At 41.1% G+C, this 20913-nt stretch overlaps 1 protein-coding gene across 1 annotated transcript in view; it reads right to left on the bottom strand.

Moving 5' to 3' along the window:
* Positions 1-18462, bottom strand: part of phyhiplb (phytanoyl-CoA 2-hydroxylase interacting protein-like b) — a 34231-nt gene extending 15769 nt beyond the window's left edge. Inside the window, exon 1 of the mRNA XM_039653180.2 lies at positions 18206-18462. Within this exon, the coding sequence (XP_039509114.1) occupies positions 18206-18314 (109 nt within the window). The 5' untranslated portion in view covers positions 18315-18462. The remainder of the gene's footprint in view (positions 1-18205) is intronic.
* Between the last annotated feature and the right edge of the window lie 2451 nt (positions 18463-20913).

The following is a 20913-nucleotide window of genomic DNA, read 5'->3' as shown; positions in this document are numbered from 1 at the left end:
CCGACACATTTATCATTCATATTTTGTACCCACACAAAGCGGACTTTTTTCCTCCACAGATGCACGTCGGTAAACTAGGAAATGAACTTGTGCTCCTTGGGCGGGTCGGCGCAAAAAGGAGGCGCAAACAACCCCTGGTGCTATTTTGCAGTTCCAGAAAACCATTGCGCCAATGACCAGAAAAAAACTGGTCTAAAGTCAGTGGCGCGTTGCGCGTACATTAAGATGCTATTTTAAGCGCGCATGCTTGGCCAGTGTGAACAACGCGCATACGCTACACAGATGCATCGCTACACAGGAAATCATTGTTGTGTCCATGACGATGGGAAAAATAGGCATAAAACGTACACATTTACCCAAATTATTATATGCATGTTTAACTGAAGCTAATTTGGGTTGTTTTGTCCCATCCCCAATGTCCCTTCTCTTTCTTTTACGGCCCTGACGAGAACATCGATCTCCTCGGCTGTGAACCGATGCTGAAGCGCGCCTGGTAAATGCAGTGTTAAAATAGAATTGCGCCATGGAACAAGCGCACCTCGTTCATCATACTCTTAAAGGGAATGTGATTTGACACTCTTATTGGTTTGTTTCTGTTACGCCCAAACCACACCTATGAATAATGAAGCTACTTCAGACCAACCCCTTTTAAACTTGTGCCTGGCGCAAGAGTCATTTATCCCACCGGTAAAATAGCAACAGCGCCCAAGACCCGCCCACAAAGTTATGCCGAGTTCAGACTGCATGATTTTAGCCACGATTTTGGCTCGCCGACAGGTTTTGAGAAATCGCCGACAAATGCCCGAAATCACAGGCAAATCGGCGCTCGTTCACGCGAGTGACAATCACGCAGTGTGAATGAACAAAGACGCGAACTGAGAGAATCACCGACGAGTCGCCGACGCCCGTGAGATATTTGGCATGCTAAATATCTGGACCTGTCGGCGATTCAAAATCCTGCTGTGTGAAAAGTGTTTTGACTGAAAACTACATCGGCGATCACCGGCAGCCAGTGAGAGAGCAAGATACAGAGCAGCAGGGAGTTCGGGGAGGAGTTATAGATCACATATCAACATGATATGGCATTGTTTCAACAAAAAAAGCTTCTTCTGGGTCTATTTGGAGACAATAAATGGAAGAAAAATTTGTAGAAATTTGGCAGGAGCACTCGTGTCTGTTTCACCAGCTGTACCACAACCGGGTCGAAAAAAAAAGTCTCACGTGAGAACTCCGGTCTTGCACGTGTGGTGTCGCGCGTTGTTTCCTTTTCATATCTCACGCGTGTTTGTTGTGAAATGTAGTTTGCGTGCAGCGTGGTAGACAGAGTCTGTCGGCGATTTTTCTAAAGTCATGCAGTGTGAAACCTTCTGTCGCCGATCCATCGTCCAGTGTGAACACAGCAGCGACTGAATGCTGGCCAAGATAGTCATGCAGTGTGAAAAGAGCAGCGACCCGACTACTTTGAAAATCGTGCAGTCTGAAAGAGCCATTACTTGCGCTTTGCGCTTGCTACTGTACTTGCGTTTCAGATCGTTAAAATAGGGCCCTTGAAGTGTTTGTGGCTTGAAACGATGTAGACCTTTCTTGGCTGATGTTCAAACAGATGAATGGATGGATGGATGGATGGATGGATAGAAACTCTACAACTCTACTCCTCACAAAGGCCACACAATGACGACATCCACTGGCATCCTCACATGACCAGACAACAATGGACAGAGTGAACACATGAGACCGCAGACAATGGCCATCTTCATCCTCGACATTCTCTGGTGGGCCACTCCATGAGCGCCACAACACCCTCATTGAGCTGAAAAAGACCCTCAGCAGCCCTCCACCGCTCTGGAGCATGAGGAAAGAGAGGGATTGCTTTGTTGCATTCATCCTAATGAATAATAAACGGGAAACATGATGCAGCGATGGAGCCTTTCATGAAACACTTGTGGATGAAATCCAAAGCCAAAGTTAATGGCATCACTGCCATCGTCAAATAAATGCATGCGGATGAACACGTTAATCCTTTAAGATGAGGGACTTTTGTATTTGGCCATTTGTGTTTAATGCTGGTCAATGCTAGATGAAAGCCTGCGATTGGTGGATTATAAAACGTGCAAAACGAAATATGATTGGATGACTAGACTACACTATGACACAACACACTGAATGAACCTGGCCATCTATCAGTCTATCAGACACTTAATTTATCATCATACCCTGTGGTTTCTGAAGTGCTGGCCTCATGGGTGACGTCTTAAAGCTACGGCCACCACATCACTCTAATAAAACACACACACAGCTCTTCCCCAAAACCCAGTGGCTGTCCATGTTTATATAACCTCTCATTTTTCAATTCCCACTTAAGATGCAAGGATGATGGAGTCAGGATGCGGGTATTACTGGACCACTCTTGTGCCTGAGAAAGCACATTAAAGTTTCATATGTCCTTGGTCCCAAGGCTATAAATAGAGCAGCATTTCATTCTTTAATGTGTTGAATCAGAGGGGAGAGATGCTGCAGAGATGAGATCCTCAGAGCTCTTACAGTGCAAATTCAATGACATGTTATTGAGTTTGGTCAATGAAGTGTTGACATCGGTGCTGACACGAAAACAGAGATGGAGAAATAAAAGTGCTAATTATGCAGTGGAAGACACTTCAGTAAGTGAAAAAACGTAAACCTCTGCACTACTAACAAGAACTCCAGAGGAATGTTTCATTTCTCAGCGGTTCCTCATTCACAGCTCAGGAGTCTTAATGAGGCTCTAGTTATATATTTCAAGCTAAAACTTTGTCTCACTTATTTCTCCTAAAAATACCATGGAAAACAATTGTTAAAAAAAATACATATTTATATTTAAAATTTATATTTAAAATAAATGCTGTTGTTCTGAAGGATCATTGGACACTGAAGCTGCTGAAAATTCAGCTTTGCATCACAGCAATACAATACAATTTAAAAAAAAACATTCAAATAGTTTATTATTAATTGTAATAATATTTCGTTAACATATAACTGTGTTTATTGTATTTTTCATCATACGACATGAAACAGGCCTGTCTTGAAATGAAATTTAGTGGACAAAATAAAACAGAAATAAGTCAATTAATGCAATCAAGAAATAGAAGCATAATGAAAAGCGATTGGTAGGCACAATTTTCTTCACTTTTAAACATTATGAATTTGGCCCTATGAGACCTATAACTCAGTCGTTAATACGTGACAGAATAGATAAATAAATGTTTTTTTTTTAATAGTTATGGGACTTTTTATTTGAATCTGTATATCATTTAATGCAAAAATCAAGCCTTATCTTGCCTTTTTTTTTGTACATGACATGCTTTTGTACTTTGTCAAATGATTTAATGATCCATTATGTCGTCCTCTTTATTGTTGCTTAGTGATATGGCAGTTAACAGTTTATTTCCGGACACTAGTTGCCATTCCATAGGGAACAGTTGCTTAAAGTCCCTTGCATTTCACATGGCTTTATTTCGAGATTTGTATTATTTTTTGTTTGACCTTGCAGGCTGTTATAACTTTTATAACTATTTGAGGGGCTCAGCTGTTCTCTTGAGACAGAGTAGGACATTCTGACCTCAGGCAAGCAGAAACTGTGTGAACAGCATGAAATACAGCCTCCACCTCCAGTTTAATGCATGAAGTCACATTTTCTCAAAGCTGTCAAAAATCAAAGGATCTTAAGCAACAGCAATTAAGCGAAACCCTTAATGATGCACGGCTTAAAATGCTCATGTAGATTATTACCAGTGTATTAGTCCTCGGGGTGATGGATCATCCTGCTAGAATGGCTGTTTTTTTTTTTCTGTGCCTTTTTCCCAAAGCTAAAGCATCATCAGGACGATGACAAGCGGTAAATGTGTGGACACATCCGTTTTAACTGAGCTGTTATGATGTTAGATGGGGTTATAGCCACTGAATCATAAATAACTCTCTTGTAGGATCTGCTTGCATCTCTGCTGTGAGGCTTACTGATGGGTCAGCGTTTCAGGATATTTATGGGTGCGTCACGTTTATAGAACAATAGGCAAAATAGATCTTGGAGTAATGCTTATTATCATATCAAATTGGCACCACTTCATACTTCACCTCTGGAAAATGAATGTGTATTTAAAATGGGTCATTTATGTAGAATAAATGTGAAATTATTTTTGAATTTGGAGCTTTCTAGTCTGAGAAAAGCCAGAAAATGTATTTTTTACTTATGTGGATGAAAGACAACAACTCCCAGAATGCACTTGCTTCGCTGCCCTAGGAGGCCACGCCTACCGGTAACAGAGTGCAGTAGTTAAACAACAAGTCTAGGCTACTAGTGAGTCTCCGTGATGACTCTGGCCGAAAATGCGTTTTGAAATCAAAAACTGTCCGGGATTTGGCTTTTGCGTTCTACAATCGTCATTCATTGTGTTTACTGTGGCGAGCAGGACGAGTGAGGGCCACGTTATTACCGATGAGTGACGCAGCGGTCCCGCATCTCTCACGGAGGAGTGGGAATTTTCTAAGCAGTTTTAAAACGCACATCAACCGATCACTTGTTTAACTACTTACAAATGTACAAATCGGAATGAATTCAGCTAGACTGAAACAAAAGCTGTGCATGTTAACCATGAATGGCGACTACAGAAAGCAAAAGCTGAATCCCGGACACGTCCTGGAAAAAGAGGATGGTAACCCCTACTACTGCTTTCTCCACAGAATAAGAGCCTGCTAGCTTAGCTTCCCCAAAAAAAGATGGCTGACACTATGTGTACATTCTGTGAGTGAGATCCCACCCTGTATGGGCGGGTTGAGAACATGCGAGACAGCCTACTACTGACTGTAGGAGAGACAATTTATATAGAGACATGCCACTTCCTAAATCCTCAATACAACTATATAGGGAAAACCAGTAGCGCCAAAGATGGCAGTTGTATGCACATGCCCCACCCCTCCAGCTGGAAAGCCAATCATCTGCTTTTAACTGTCAAGACGGGAAACATTTAAGCCTATCGTCTGGTTCTACTTACGCACGCGCACAGTTGATGTCTGCGACAGCGGAGACGAGAACCCTTGAGCATGCATAGTAAAAGTATAACCTGTGGGGAAAAGGGCGTTTTAAACCTTATTTTGGGGCAAAGTCATAAAACTTTTTGAGTTTGTGTTTCTATACATGCAGTTTTTATGTCCTGGGGACCAGTAAAATGCAGTTCTGACTCTCTGCCCATTCATTTAGATAGGAGCCTAGTCTTGTTAGTCCGAAATAGCTGCCCGGAGGCAATGCCAAGATGGCGGCCGAGTGGCAGGACTTGCCTAAAAGGACTTTGACTGTAGTCCTTAGCCTCTGGCCAAAAACTCCTCCGATGCCCTAATGACGATTTTTGCGTCATCAGAGGATTTTTCCAGACAAAAAATCTCTTGTCTCAGGGGGATAAGAGGGTGGGAAACATGGTAATTTGAAAATACTACAGGTTTTTTACTAATACAAGGCTTAATGCTAAATCCTGAAGTATCCATTTAAAGCTGAAATGTGCCATTTAAAACTTTTAAAACTTAAAAATAAAACATGTTATTTTTCATTTGCATGATGATATCGCTTGTTTCTGCTTCTTATTCGCATGTGTTTGGATAAGGAGATTCTGTACTCTTTCAGAAGATGTGTCATAGGGGCCCCTACCGTTTTACAGTGAAAACACGAAAAGCCGTAAATTTCCATCAATGGCAGGGAAGCGTTGTCTAAAAGGAAAATATAAGGAAATGTGCCTTTTACCCTGGTGCACCTTTAGCCCCTACTAGTAAATAAACCAGTATAAATACATATATATTTAAATATAAAAGATGTCACAAGTATTTTATTCTTGCAGTTGAATATGAGCCCTAGCACAAAAGAACGAATCAGAATGAATGAATCAAGTAATTTATTTTGAGATTGTATATGGATTTGTTCTGTATGAACATACAATTTAAATTGTATGTGTACAGACCTTAAAAAGTCTAAAATTTGATTGAATTTTTTTTTTGTAGATACCCTGTTCTACAAACAATGTTTTTTAAAATTAAAAATATTATACTCTTGACCACAAATACATTTTTAATTTAAGTGGGTTGTATCTTTTACAGTGTACTTTAGTCTGAGGGCATTTAAGGCGTGAATCATTCTCTTGAAGTAAAACCATTAGAGAACTTCCAGTGGACTTGACAGAAACAGGCCTGTGTTCGAGACTCTGAGATATTGGCTGTTCAAGTCTTGATCTACTGTGCCGTCCCACTATGAGGCCCAGGTACAGGAAGAGCTCATGACAGCGGTGGGACGCCAGGAGCATATGGTCCTCACAGCAGGGCCTTCTTATCAACCTGACACCGCTTCAGAACCGCAGAACACGACCTGTCCAAACCAAAGCTCTCTAACAGCTGAAAGACCTGTTGTGCATGGCTGAAATTAGAACACTTATCAACATGAGTGAATCACTTTTAAAAATAAGCACATTTTAGCATACTTTTAAAGAGTACGTAAATATACATATGTACTTTACCAAGAAGTCACCATGAAATCGAAACAACCTGTCACTAACATGAGATCGCAGCAATAGCAAACGAGAGCGATTCAACACTCCCATCAATTCCCGATGGACAAAATCAAGTTCCGTCTTACATTTTTTTCTTGTTCAAAAACCGTTCACTCCGATATGACATATTTGGGAAGAAAAGACTATTGCAAACTTCATGCCGAATTTAAAAGAATATGCTTAGTGTGTGAACTGAATATTTTAGACACTTTTTTGCATGTTATATTCAATCCCATGAAAACATATTGCATTTTAAATTGATATATTTAAATTCAATTAGTTGAATTACAGAACGCTTTATTCGACCCGCTTCAGTAAGTCTTTGGTACATCTTTATATGTCATTTCACATTCACTTCTATTGTTTAAGTGGATTGCCGAATGTACTGACAAGCATAAAATAGTGTATATGGTACTAAAACTAAATATACTTTAATTAATAGTTTATGTTAAAACTTGTATACCATGTACCTAAGCCATATTTGTTATTAAAAAGCCACAATCAAGTTAATTTAAAATGTAAATTTAATTAAAATTTAAATTGTAAATGTAACACAATACAGTTAAATGTATAATCAAGTACTAAAACTCATGTTTTAGTATGTTAACCAACACTTGAAAACACGTCAACTTCTTTTAAGCATGACAGAAGATTATTAAAACATAATAACTTAAAGGCAGGGTAGGCGATTTGTTTCAGAAACATTTTTGTTATGCTGGTTGAAAGCCTTTTTACATAATCACTAAGTTAAGTGGTCTAAATGTATACATATCATTTGTGGAAGGCGTAAAAGTCACCTTTTACAGTTCCTCCTGAACCAAAACAACACGCTTATGCTCTGTTCATGCCAGAAAACTGTAATTTGGAAGAGATTTTATAGACATGCGTTTTATAGACATGCTGTGAAAGTGAGAAATGAATGAATAATGAATAAAATCACAATGTCACACAAGCACTGACACAGGTTTCCTCAACTTAAAGGTCATTCTCCACTGGTTTATTTTAGGCCTTGTTGGGCTTTTGGTTAGTATTGGGTAACATAAAACCTCTTTGAATGGTCTCTTTTGCTCTGATTGTGTCTTTGTTCAAGGTTAAACCTGGTGTCTGTTTCTGCCAACTGATATTTCGGTAACGCTTCCTTTTACAGTACAGTACTTACAGAATACTTACAATGTACTTACCTAGAAAGTACTGGCTAATATAAGGTAAGTACATGGAACAGGGGTAGGTTTAGGGGTAGGTTCAGGGTTAGTACTAGTTATTACCCAGTAATTGTAGTTACTAAAATAAGTATATAGTATTTACATGGGTAACTGAAGGAGGTGTTACCAATATTTCTTTCGCTTTACAATGGCATTGTGCTTAACCATTAGTTTTTACACAGTTCTCTCTGTTTTTTTATAATAACAAAATCATGTCTAGATCTCATTGAGTATTCATTGTAATCCATGCAATTTGCTAAACTTACTTTCTTAAAAATTCTGTCATCATTTACTGACCCTTATTGTTGTTTTGAACTTTGACTTTTGTTTTTTGACTTCCTTTCTTTTGAATACGCTTAAAAAAATTTTTTTATTTGAATTAAAGCTTCAAAAAGGACACAAAAGTACCGCATGCTGTACCAGCTATGGCATTACCTCATCATTATAACAGGCTGATCTGTTTTAGAGAGCATCAGAGGCATACTGTTCAGTATTTACTAATCGGTGTCTGTTTCTAATCTGAGTCATCAGGTGAATGAAAATGGGCTGCAGACAGCAGGGAAAAAGCACTCAGTATGCAAAAAAATCCCATATTTGTGTATGGTTTGAAGGTAGTTCGATTTGTCAGTTTTTAAGGAGAAAAGAAGAGCAAGAAGAAAATATTTCCTAAATCTTTAGGCCTAGTTTTTAACATCCAATCATTATTTGCCATATTTGTGCACAAATCCATCATGATTCAAATCCATCATCATGAATATATGGCCCATATTTAGACATTTAGTATGCATTTATGCATTTGTCAGAGGCTTTTACCCAAAGCAACTTACACTACATTCAAAGTATGCCTTCCTTTTTCATCAGTTCATGAATTTCCTGGGAATCAAACCCATGACATTGGCGGATGCTCTCCTGTTTGAGCAACAGGAATACTTATACAGTATTTGACCAATATTTGTTTTATTTACAATATATATTTGTTCTATGTTTTAGTCTATTAAACCACACTTGTGCTGTTGTTTATGCATTTACATTATTTACACAGGTTCACCGTTCATATTCAGTCGGTAAAACTAATTGATAGGTCGTGGTTAATTCATGTTAGTTAATACATTAACTAATGTTAACAAATGAAACATTATTGTAAAATGTTACTGTTGAGTATTTATCCATGAGTGAACAATGAGCTTGTCTAAGGGGCATATAGAGCGAGAGTGAAAAATCACATGACTGAATCTCTTAATATAACAAGAATTCACATAATAACTGTTTTAACACTAGACAGATAAGTTCTGAACAGTACACACGCAGCATGTGATGCCAGTGATATAACACCACGAGAAGAGATGCGATCTGAGAAAAGCAAGCATGGCATGGTGTTTCTTTTGGTGTGATGTTTGTGCACGAGGTGATGGAAAAACATACAAAGTTGGGGCTGAAGGCCACAGTCTCAAGCTTTTATTAGAAGATGAAAAATCATTGTTGGAATTTTGGTCTATTTTAGTTTAATGCAGTGACTACAAATCACATAATTTAATTTTGGAAACATGTTTTTCTCAATGGAGTTTTATACATGTATGTATGTAGCTGCCTTCATATTTTAGAATCATATTTGGAGGTCTTTGGCATTACAACTTTTGAAAACCCCAAATAGGGTTTAAATAATGAAATAAAGTTTCCTAAAAAGTTTGTATACTCAAAGTTTAAAGTCTTTCTCTTCCTTGAAAAACAGAACAAACATTTGATGACTCATCTTGCACTCAGGGGTTTTGATTTTGAACTTTTTATAAATAATCATACACAACATTTGATGTTACCAAATCCGGACAGTAGTCCATATTTGAGCTATTGCACATATTTCTGGCCAAAGATTAAAGTTTGAATTCAGGAGTTTCAATCAGACCCATTGCCAAAGGTGTATAGCCATTTAGCGTCTGTATTTATAAACAATTTTAGAGAAAAATGGGTCATTTTGAAGAGCTCAGAGAATTCAAACTTGGTAGTGTGATAGGATGTCACCTTTGCAATAAGTCCGTTCATGGAATTTCATCTCTGTTATACATTATATTGCCAAAAGTATTTCGGACACCCCTCCAAATCATCGAATTCAGGTTTTCCAATCACTTCCATGGCCACAGTTGTGTAAATTCAAGCACATAGGCATGCAGACTGCTTCTACAAAAATTTGTGAAAGAATGGGTAGCTCTCAGGAGCTCAGTGAATTCAAAACTGGTCCCGTGATAGGTTGCCACCTGTGCAATAAGTCCATTCTTGAAACAATTAAGAAAGTGGAAGCAATTGGGAAAAACTGTAACTTAGCCACGAAGTGGTAGGCCATATAAGGCCACAAAGTCAATAGCTACAGACCTCCAAACTTTGTGTGGCCATCAGATTAGCTCAAGAACAGTGTGTAGAGAGCTTCATAGAATTAATTTCCATGGCTAAGCAGCTGCATCCAAACCTTACAAAACAAAATCATGCTTACCAGACTGGTAAGTCTGGGTTTTGGGGGTTACCAGGAGAACGGTATTTGCCTGACTGCATTGTACCAAGTGTAAAGTTTGGTGGAGGGGGGATTATGGTGTGGGGATGTTTTTCAGGGGTTGGGTTTGGCCCCTTAGTTCCAGTGATAGGAACGCTTCAGCATTGTCTAAAGTGTAAAGACATTTTGGACAATTTCATACTCCTAACTTTCCTGTTCCAACATGACTGTGCACCAGTACACAAATCAAGGTCCATAAGGACATGGATAAGCGAGTTTGGTGTGGAGGAACTTGACTGGCTTGCACAGAATCCTGACCTCAACCTGATAGAAACCATTTGGTATGAATTAGAGCAGAGACTACGAGCCAGGCCTTCTCGTCTAACATCAGTGCCTGACAACACAAATGCGCTTCTAGAAGAATGGTCAAAAATTCCCATAAACACACGTCTAAACCTTGGGGAAAGCCTTCCCGGAAGAGTTGAAGCTGTTATAGCTTCAAAGGGTGGGCCAACTCCATATTAAACCCTACAGATTAAGAATGGGATGTTATTAAAGTTCCTGTGCATGTAAAGGCAGACGTCCCAAAACTTTTGGCAATATAGTTATTTTCCACGGTCAACAGTAAGTGATATTGAGGAAAGTGGAAGGGTTTAGGAACAGCAGCAATTCAGCAACAAATGAAAGACCACATAAAGTCACAGAGTGGGGTCATCGAGTGTTGAGGCACATTGCGCGTAAAAGTTGGCAACGCTCTGCTGGTTCCATAGCTGAGGAGGACCAAACTTCCACTGGTATTATATTATCACAAAAGCTCTATGGGATGAGCTGGACATTGCGAGCCAGGCCTGCTCGTCCAACATCAGTGCCTGACTTCACAAATGCTCTGCTGGATGAATGGGCATAATTCCCACAGAAACACTCCAAAATCATGTGAAAAGCCTTCCGAGAAGAGTGGAAGCTGTTATCGTTCCAAAGGGGGGTGGGGCAACTCCATATTACTGTTTATGCATGTAGAAGTCCCTGTTGAATTAATGGCAGGTGTCCCACTACTTTTGTTCATATAGTATATTTAGATATAATGAAAAAGAGTTTACATTCAGCTGACACTTATTTAAACAGCATGATTGTCTCTAGGAGCATGTTCAGCTGTGAATAGGCTAATAATCATGAATCAGCTGCATTATTTGTCTGATCTACATCTGCTTAGTTGTCATTTTGCTGTGCTATGTGCATAGTGGACACAATTAGCAAATTGATGGCCATGTTAAATAGTTTCTTTCACTAGCAGGCGAGCTTGGCAGATGGTAGCCCCTGTTCTGGAGCCAGTCCCCCATCCTCAGCTGGCCAAAGCTGTATATTCAGACAGGAGTAGTGAGTTAGCACTGTCAGGCTCCTGTAGGCCTTACACAAAGGACTACCCATCTGAGGCCTGCCCCGAGGGGGAAGAAACGCCCCCCTTTAATGCATGCTTATCAAGGAGTCCCACAGCACGTCTCGGCTCATCCATTTTTTTATCTTTTCACAAATGAATCCCTGTCCTTAGAGTATTCTGTGGTTCAGAAGCAAAAGCTTGCTTTGAGTGCATCTGCAGTTTCACAATGATTACATAATGGAAATGTGGGCTCGTTCCTACTGAATCTAAAGGAGAAACTTATCATATTGGCACCAATCATTAACAAGAGGGTCATAAATTGGTTTGAATATAATGAACATTATCAGTCATTCTCAGGAAATTGATGCTACTTCTTTCAAAATGGCTAAATTAAGAGGATACTTATTTGTTTGATAGATTCACCTCTGTTTAGTGTGTAATGCAGTTTTTATGGTTGTTTTGCCAATTTGCATATCCCCAATCATTAGCATTTTTATGGGTTGCAGGAAAAAAGACTAATTCTAACTAATTTTAGCTTTTGATGAGAACTCTTGTACTGTCAATTATTTTTTCTAAAATGCTTTATTTTTTTGGCACAAACCAACTGATAAACATACATATTCCACTTTAAGAAATAAATCTTAATCATTTTAGTCTTAAATTGTCCATAACATAAAATCATTGTTGAGCCACAACATTGTCAACACATCATAGTTTGACTTGTACTGCGCTGTGCTGATTTCTACAGACTGCTGCACAGTGGTGGCGACTAGCTCCTTAAGCTCAAACAACGCCAAGACAGCTTACGAATGGTCCCCACCAACCTTACGAAAGTGTGACTTACAGAAGATATAATTAGCGTACAAACGTGTTAGGAATCATGGCATAAAGGTAAGAGAGAGGTTAAGGAATAGGTTAAGAACTACTTAGCAATAAGAACGTTTTGGGTAACCGGGTCCAGTATATTTCAAGTTTACAGACATTTCCTTCAATATAAGTATAAGGTTTTGCATAAAATATATTGTAAGAGAAATGTCATAAGTTATATTTATCATTATATTATTTTAAATCGGTACTTTAAACATATTTAGGATTATGGGTAATAGTTTATAAATAATCAGACATTGAAAAACATCTCGGTTACATATGGTAACCCCAGTTCTCTGAGGGAGGGAACAGATTCCTATTGGTCATGACTGGCCAATATGAATCTCTACTTAGAGTGAAACTAAAACAAGCCAATACACATTGAGATGCAATCATTTGCATCAGCTGTGCAGCCTCGTAAGCGCGGGTATATAACAAGCAGCTGCTGCAATTTGCACTTCAGTTTTTTGCTGAGGAGCCAAGCTTGATAAGCTGGCAGGCTTGGCAGGTGACTGCAGATGTGCGGCGACGGGACCTACGTCTCCGTTCCCTCTTTCAGGGAACAAGGGTTACCATATGTAACCGAAACGTTCCCTATCGGTCAGTCACAGTCAGTAGGGTTCAGCAAGCCGACAGGGCCTCTCAGTACTTCTACCCGTTTAGGGTGAGAACACGGGAGGAGACAGGTTCTACGCGTAGGCTATAATATCTAGCGAACATGTTAGGTGTCGTCCACCCCACAGCTCTACAGATATCTGTTAGCGAGGCGCCACAAGCCAGCACCCAGGAGGATGCAACGCCTGCATGCAAACTGAGCGGGTAGGACATGCCTTGTGCTTGGTAAGACAAGGCGATGACATCCACTGTCCAGTGGGCCTTCCTCTGCTTGGAGACAGCCTTTCCCTTCTGCTGGCCTCCGTAACAGACAAAGAGCTGGTCTGAGGTCCTGAGACCTTGGGTTCTGTCCATGTACAAACGCAGAGTGCGAATGGGACTGAGCAAAGTCAGGGCTGGGTTTGCATCCTCCAAAGGCAACGCTTACGGGTTCACTACCTGGTCCCTGAAGGGAGTGGTGGGAACCTTGGGCACATAGCCAGGCCGGGGTCTTAATTCCACATGGTTGTCACCCGGCCCGAACTCTAGGCACGATTTGTCGACCGAAAATGCGTTCAGGTCTCCTACCCTTTTGACAGAGGCCAGTGCAACCAGTAGCAAAGTCTTCATGGAGAGAAGCTTTAAGTCCACTGATTGCAGAGGCTCAAAGGGAGCACCAACGGGACCGTACGCGTACCTGGATTGAGGCAGAGAGGTGGAACACAGGGACACGGCTCGGGCAGCTCTCTCTGGGAGGCGGCCTGTAGCTGCGTCTGAGTGTGCTGCGCAGAACTTACCTGATTCCACGGGATCAGGAGGTGCAGGAGGCGGCTCGGTGGCGTTCTCAGACTGCACACTGCTGCTCGCTGGCAACAGAAGAGGCAGATGAAAGTGGTGATGATTCTCTCCTCCCACTGCTCTACGGGCCCTCTTCAGACCCAGAGATGAAGGAAGCTACTCTATTATTGAGAATTTGGGTACCGTTGGTTTTAAGACAAGTGGCAGAACAGACAAATTTTCCTCCCGGCCCCCTTCCAGGGAACCATCTCCTAGAGAGCAGTTTTATCCATCTCCGGGTTACCCGTCCTGGGGCCACTTACCTCTGGCTTTGCCGCCCTTCTTGGCGGGGGCTTGGGCGGGCAGGGTGGCCTGCCTGCGAATGGCTCTACGGCACCGTTTAGGTGGAGGCTGCTGCTGTGGTGCAGGAGCAGGGGCAGAAGCAGAAGCAGGAGGACGCCACCAGCGATGAGCATACTAAAGAGCCGCGGGTGGTGGGGTGGAGGCAGCAGCTGACTGCCACGGCAGGATATGTCTGATGGCCTCAATCTGCTTCTGTACAGCCAAGAACTGCTGGGCAAAGTTCTCGACAGTGTCGTCAAAGAAGGCCGGTCTGGGACACGGGGGAGTTAAGGAACCGGAGCTTGTCGTTCTCCCTCTTGTTGGCCAGACACAGCCAGAGATGGCGTTCCTGGACCACTAGTGTGGACATCGCATGACCCACCAACGGTGGAAACCTTCTTCACACAAAGTGCGAGGTCCATTGTGGCACAAAGTTCCTCGAGGATTGTGTGGATCATGACTAACCTCATGCAGTTCCCTCAGTGCCTTGGCCTGATGGATGCAACACCAGCAACGCCATAGTGCACATGGCAGAGGCAGCTTCCCCACAGCCCTTGTAAGCCTAGTCGAAAAGTCCTTCACCGGGAAGGAAGACACGGTTTTCCGCACCAAGTGGAGTTAGGGCACAGCTGCATTGCAGCGGCCTACGCTGCACTCGCGGGATACGCGTGTATCCCTTAACTGCCCCAGCATCAATGGTGGCCAGGGAGGAGGAGCCACCGAGACTGTTTCTGGCAATAAAAGGGGCTGTCCACGTCTCGTTGAGCTCCTTGTGCACTTCCGGGAAGAAAACCACTGGGATGGGTTGCTGAAAACCAGTGCGCACCACCCCGAGATACCAATCAACCAGCCTCGAGGGCTCGGGACACGGTAGAGGGCTACACTCAAACCGGGAAAGTATGGTCATCATCTCTGGGTCCGACTCGGGCATTGCTGGCACACCCGGAGGAGGCAGCGCCTCCGAGCCATTGTCCGGAGACATCTGAGCCACCCTCCGATGTAGTGATCGACATCTGGTTGTCGGCAGATGGACGGGGACTCCGCCCCTTTGCAGGAACAAGAGTCTCGACCGCAGATCCAAGATGGTCATCTTTCCACAATGGGTACACGACTCATCCACAAACTGCCCTAGTGTATTCGAGGGCCAGAAACACGAGGCAGCGATCATGACCATCCCGTGACCCCAGGTAACGACCACATCCAGAAACACACAGATAGAACAACATCTTAAAAAAAGATGCAAACTATCTGTGTAAGCTCATTCAGAGACTGCTCTCCTTGGTGCTGAAGCATGCAGGGGAACGGTCACTGCGAACACAAACAGGAATGGGCACCTGTCTGTGCGATGTTCCCTCTCGCTGGTCTTAACAGCTGTAAAAACTGTTGAGCGCTCTCACAGCGCACCTTACCAGCTGTGAAAACAGCCTTTTTTGTTATTGCTCAGTTTTTAAAATAAACAAAAGAAAAAGGATAGAGAAGAGAAGACCGCTCGCGCTGCTGTGCTGTCACGCCTGCAACAAAGTAGAGAGATCCAGAAGAGGCTTGCAGATTCACTCTGTGTATTCAGCATTTGAAGTGCTTGGCTCCGAAGCAAAAAGCTGAAGTGCAAATTGCAGCAGCTGCTTGTTATATACCCACGCTAACGAGGCTGTGCAGCTGATGCAAATGTTTGCACGCCAATGTGTATTGACTTGTTTTAGTTTCACTCAAAGTAGATTGGCCTCTCTAGTGAGATTCCTATTGGTCAGTCATGACCTACGTTGTAGTGAGTGACTGACAGATAGGGAACCCATATTTGTTTACCACTGATCATTCCCTTATGTCGTCCCCAGTCTCTATTGCAGTTATAGCCATGATCCTGGGCAATGAAAAACTGCCGTACAGCATTAATATTTTCCAATGAAATTATTTGAAAAGTCCCAATTTATTCCCTTAAAATTGAAAACCCAAAGTTGGATTAAGTTTATTTTCTAACTTGGTTACCCTTTCCTCTAATCTCTGACACAGATGTCCATTATTATGCCAACACAAATGGTGAGGGGAGGTGTTGGAGTGTTTATGGCATGCTGAGAGGTATAAGACTCAGGGGACAGATTGGTCGGAACAGAACGTACCCATTGTGACTCAGATATGTTCATCATGTCATCGTCATGTTCCTTCTTTTCCCACATCTGCGCATATGTTTGTACAACTTCCATTAACCAATGATATTAGAGTCTGTGATTCTGTCCATGTGCTTTAACATATCTAGTGCAAATAGTAGCATCTGATATAACGGGACATTTGAAAAGCTTGGTAATGTCCATTAGAACGATTATTTGATAAAGTCTTTTAATACAATAGAATCGAAATCAATAGAGTCGTGTGTCCACACCCATTATATCACTCAAAGGACTGTGACAGCATCGATGCTACACTGGACCGTGTCAATAAGAACGTTCTCTCTTTGTTTGTCTCTCTCTGTCTTGTGACAGCATGGCTGAAGGGACTTCGAGTTCCTCTGCACAGTGCTGGTACAGAATACAAAACAGAGCTCTAAGGAAATTTCGCATAGCTCAGACAAAGCATGTTCTTTTCTTCAGCACTGAGAGACTGATGCTAAACAAGTCCCCAGAAATCTGTAGATGTGATATAATGGATATAAATAATATCTTGTTTCTTAAATTTGTACTGATTATTAGTGGTTAAATGATTATCTGAATTTAACTTTTTTTGCATTAGTATTTGCATTTGCTTTGAAATATTTACTGAAAATTCACCAATCAGAATTTAAACAGAAAATCTACTTTACTTTGTGAACTTGACACATCTGTGAGTTCTAGTTATGTATTTGACTTGTGATAAATGTCAAAATAACCAAATATTGGACAATTAATTGACTTAATTTTAATGACAATTATTTTTTTTTGATTAATTGCCAACAAAAAGAAAATCAACTGAATATGAAATAGTAAATATGCTGCCATTATGACACAGAAGGAACAAAAAAATGCTCTTGTGCTTTAATATGACATGCTTTGTATTTTAACAATACACTCCTTAGCTAATAATGCTTTTCCAGAGCAGCAAAAGGCAAGAGAGCTTTTTCTGGAAAATCAATGAGGTATGGTAGAAACGCACGCACTGGGATACACCCATGTAAAACCTGTCCATAACCATTAATTGTGAACGTACAGTTGTAGACATTCGCATATAACAATGTACAGCAGTGTCATCATTCTAGATGAATCAGCATATTCAGAATTTTGCTGTTTCATTACGGTGTGAGAGTGAATGAATTGCTCACTGGTCGTATGGCCAGATGCACGCAGCTGCAATCCGGTATTGTTTCAGTATTGTGCGCGCGCAATGACTGTGTCCATGGTGCTGAACGTTACGCGAGCATTATACTAAAACAAAACATTCAAGTGCTCAGAGAACATGCATCTTTCAATGGCCCAAAAGAATATTATAAATATAAAAAAAATCCATGCGCCTTAGTAAATGTGATTTATTCATCGAAACGTCGTTTTTACAAAGAAACTTAGGACTGAAATAATAATAAGTCATTGTCTTGAAAGCTTAAATGCATTGCAATGCTATCTTAAAAGAAAAGATAGAATAACTAGGTAAGCTCGGGAGCAAATATCTAGCCTATGTGTCAGATAATGCAATTGCGCCCAAAGGACAGTCATCAAAACTGTTTTTTATTTTATTTCAGCACGTGAGTTTGTGATTGCATTTGCGTGTATTAAAAATGACATCTCCTAGTGAAAGCTGGAATGCAACTGACATACCAAACCAGATCCAGTAAAATGACAGAATAGCTGAGCAACCATCACGCGCTCCCCAGACCTGTAGTGGGTATGGATCTTTAAAAGCATGTGCCTTAAATACATTTGCATTTTGTATTTTGCATGCATTTAAATATTTCCCCGTCTAGAAAGCTCAAATGTCACTGCTCCTGCACTCCAGTTCGTCTGTTTGGAAAAAAAATGGGAGAGAATTGAACAAAAGCAACACTTCTTACCTTCTCTCCCACAAAGCTGAATGGCGTCCAGACTGAGATTCTTTATCATGTCCTCACACGGGCTCGTGGGGCTGCTGACACTGTGTCCCAAGCGTGGAACCTCCATCATTGAGCGTCTAATGAAGAATATTCCGTCAGTGAGAGTGACTGCAGTGCCGCAGGACAGATCTCCACTCACTCCACGCTCTCTCAGTCTCTCGCGGGTTTCCACAGTGTGCTGCTGATGATGAGGACTACGTCAGCACATCGTCACGGCCGCTCCATCAGAGCTGATCTCTCCTGCGACACCACAGTCAAGGGCAAAGAGCAGTGTTCTCTCCAGTGACGTGTTCTACTGTAATTAATTACACTCCCATATTTACATATATAATCACTCTCACTGTGTCTTCGTTACAGTCAGTACTTAAGTACTTTAGGCTACTTGATTTTTTTTTATATTTTTGTCAACTTTCACTTTTACTACACTATATTTCCTAAATAATAAAATGTATCATTTTGCTCCGATACTTTTCCCCGAAGCATACAAAATAAAGTCGGAAGAACACAGACTGCAAGCAGGTTTGACCAATCAGTGGTCTGGTAGCCTACTTTGCGTATGCGCTAACAAGTGCTGTTGTGCGAGAGCGGTCTCTAGAGGCGAAACAAAAACCATCACTCGTGGAGTTTGTTTTGATCTTTTAACAGTCTACGATTTTGATACGTGAGACTAAGCGCTGGAATTTTTGGGACACTTTAGATGCGGATTTAAAGCATACAATGAAACGGATGGTGTGTTATGCAGTACAGTGTACATGTTTTCACATTATTATTTGTTGACAAGATGTGGAGAGCAGCAGTATGTTTGCCTTCGAGGCTGAGAGAGGATGCAAAGTTCAGAAGGCCTACCTCAAACGAGTTAGTTACCTCAAGAAGAAAAGCATTCGATATCAATGAGCAAAGAACGAAAAAGAACTTCACCGCGAGGGACAGGAGTCATCGGAATATTAGGAACACCTGTTCAATTTCCCATTAATGCAATTATCCAATCAACCAATCACATGGCAGTTGCTTTAATGCATTTAGGGATTTAGGGGAGTGGTCCTGGTCAAGACAATCTCCTGAACTCCAAACTGCCAGAATGGGAAAGAAAAGTAAGCAATTTTGAGCGTGGCATGGTTGTTGGTGCCAGACGGGCCGAGTATTTCACAATCTGCTCAGTTACCGGGATTTTCACGTACAACCATTTCTAGGGTTTACAAAGAATGGTGTGAAAATGAAAAAAAAAAAACATCCAGTATGCGGCAGTCCTGTGGGCGAAAATGCCTTGTTGATGCTAGAGGTCAGAGGAGAATGGGCCGACTGATTCAAGCTGATAGAAGAGCAACTTTGACTGAAATAACCGCTCGTTACAACCGAGGTATGCTATTTGTGAAGCCACAACACGCATAACCTTGAGGCGGACGGGTTACAACAGCAGAAGACCCCAACGGGACCACTCATCTCCACTACAAATTGGAAAAATAGGCTACAATTTACAAAGTACAAGAGCTCACCAAAATTGGACAGTTGAAGACTGGAAAAATGTTGCTTGGTCTGAAGAGTCTCGATTTCTGTTGAGACATTCAGATGGTAGAGTCAGAATTTGGCGTAAACAGAATGAGAACATGGATCCATCATGCTTTGTTACCACTGTGCAGGCTGGTGGTGGTGGTGTAATGGTGTGGGGCATGTTTTCTTGGCACACTTTAGGCCCCTTAGTGCCAATTGGGCATCGTTTAAATGCCACGGCCTACCTGAGCATTGTTTCTGACCATGTCCATCCCTTTATGTTCACCATGTACTAACCCACCCAGTAGGATAATGCACCAATGTCACAAAGCTCGAATCATTTCAAATTGGTTTCTTGAACAAGAAGAACAAATTGGTTCTAAATTAAATACGAGTGCCTCTTTCAATTAGAATCACAACTTCAGTTTCTACTAAAGCAGATTGAGTGCATTCATGTTTTTTTCTCATGGATGTCTACTCCCTAAAAGAACTACACTTTGGCCTGATTTAGTTCGAAATTACATCACACCAGTTCGTTCTTCGAGTTCCTTGAAGTATATTGGGGTCTTAATTTTTTTTAAATATATTATTTCTGTAATAAGTACTCTTTTTAAAAGTTTGGTAAAGTGTAATTCTTATTCACAAGGGAACACAGACAAGAAATTGAAAAAATAGAAAAAGAAAACTAAAAATAAGCACTCTTGGTAAATCAAAACCGAGGACCATCAATAATTGTTGTTTGCAGATTGTTGTATATTTCTCACTTATCATTTAATCCAAGACCAAAATGAAAATTTGTCAGGCCAAATGCATAGCAAATTTCACTCCTGTACAAGAGATGGCGCTGATTTTCTCTGCACCTTTCTTAGGACTCTCAACATGAATGCTTTAACACATGGAATTAGTTAAGTTAGAGCCATTAAATAATATATTTTATCGATTGGTCCATTTTTATCTCTGGGTGAAACATAATGCTAATTTCACAGATGCTGCCAAATAGGGTTTAAGTGAACATTTGGTTCTACATTACATGAATAGTAAACCCAAAACATAAAAATTCTGTTATCATATTCTCACCCTTATGATGTTTCAAGTCTGTAATGTAATATACCATGTAATCTAATACAGAAAGTGTTATCTAAGTGTGATCTTATGAACCTAGTGGAAAGCTACAAGTGTTT

Source organism: Pimephales promelas, chromosome 17 (assembly GCF_988280905.1).
Source record: "Pimephales promelas chromosome 17, fPimPro1.hap1.1, whole genome shotgun sequence".
NCBI lineage: Eukaryota > Metazoa > Chordata > Actinopteri > Cypriniformes > Leuciscidae > Pimephales > Pimephales promelas.
The sequence above is the reverse complement of the archived record's forward strand: the minus strand, read 5'-3'. Positions and strand labels throughout refer to the sequence as shown.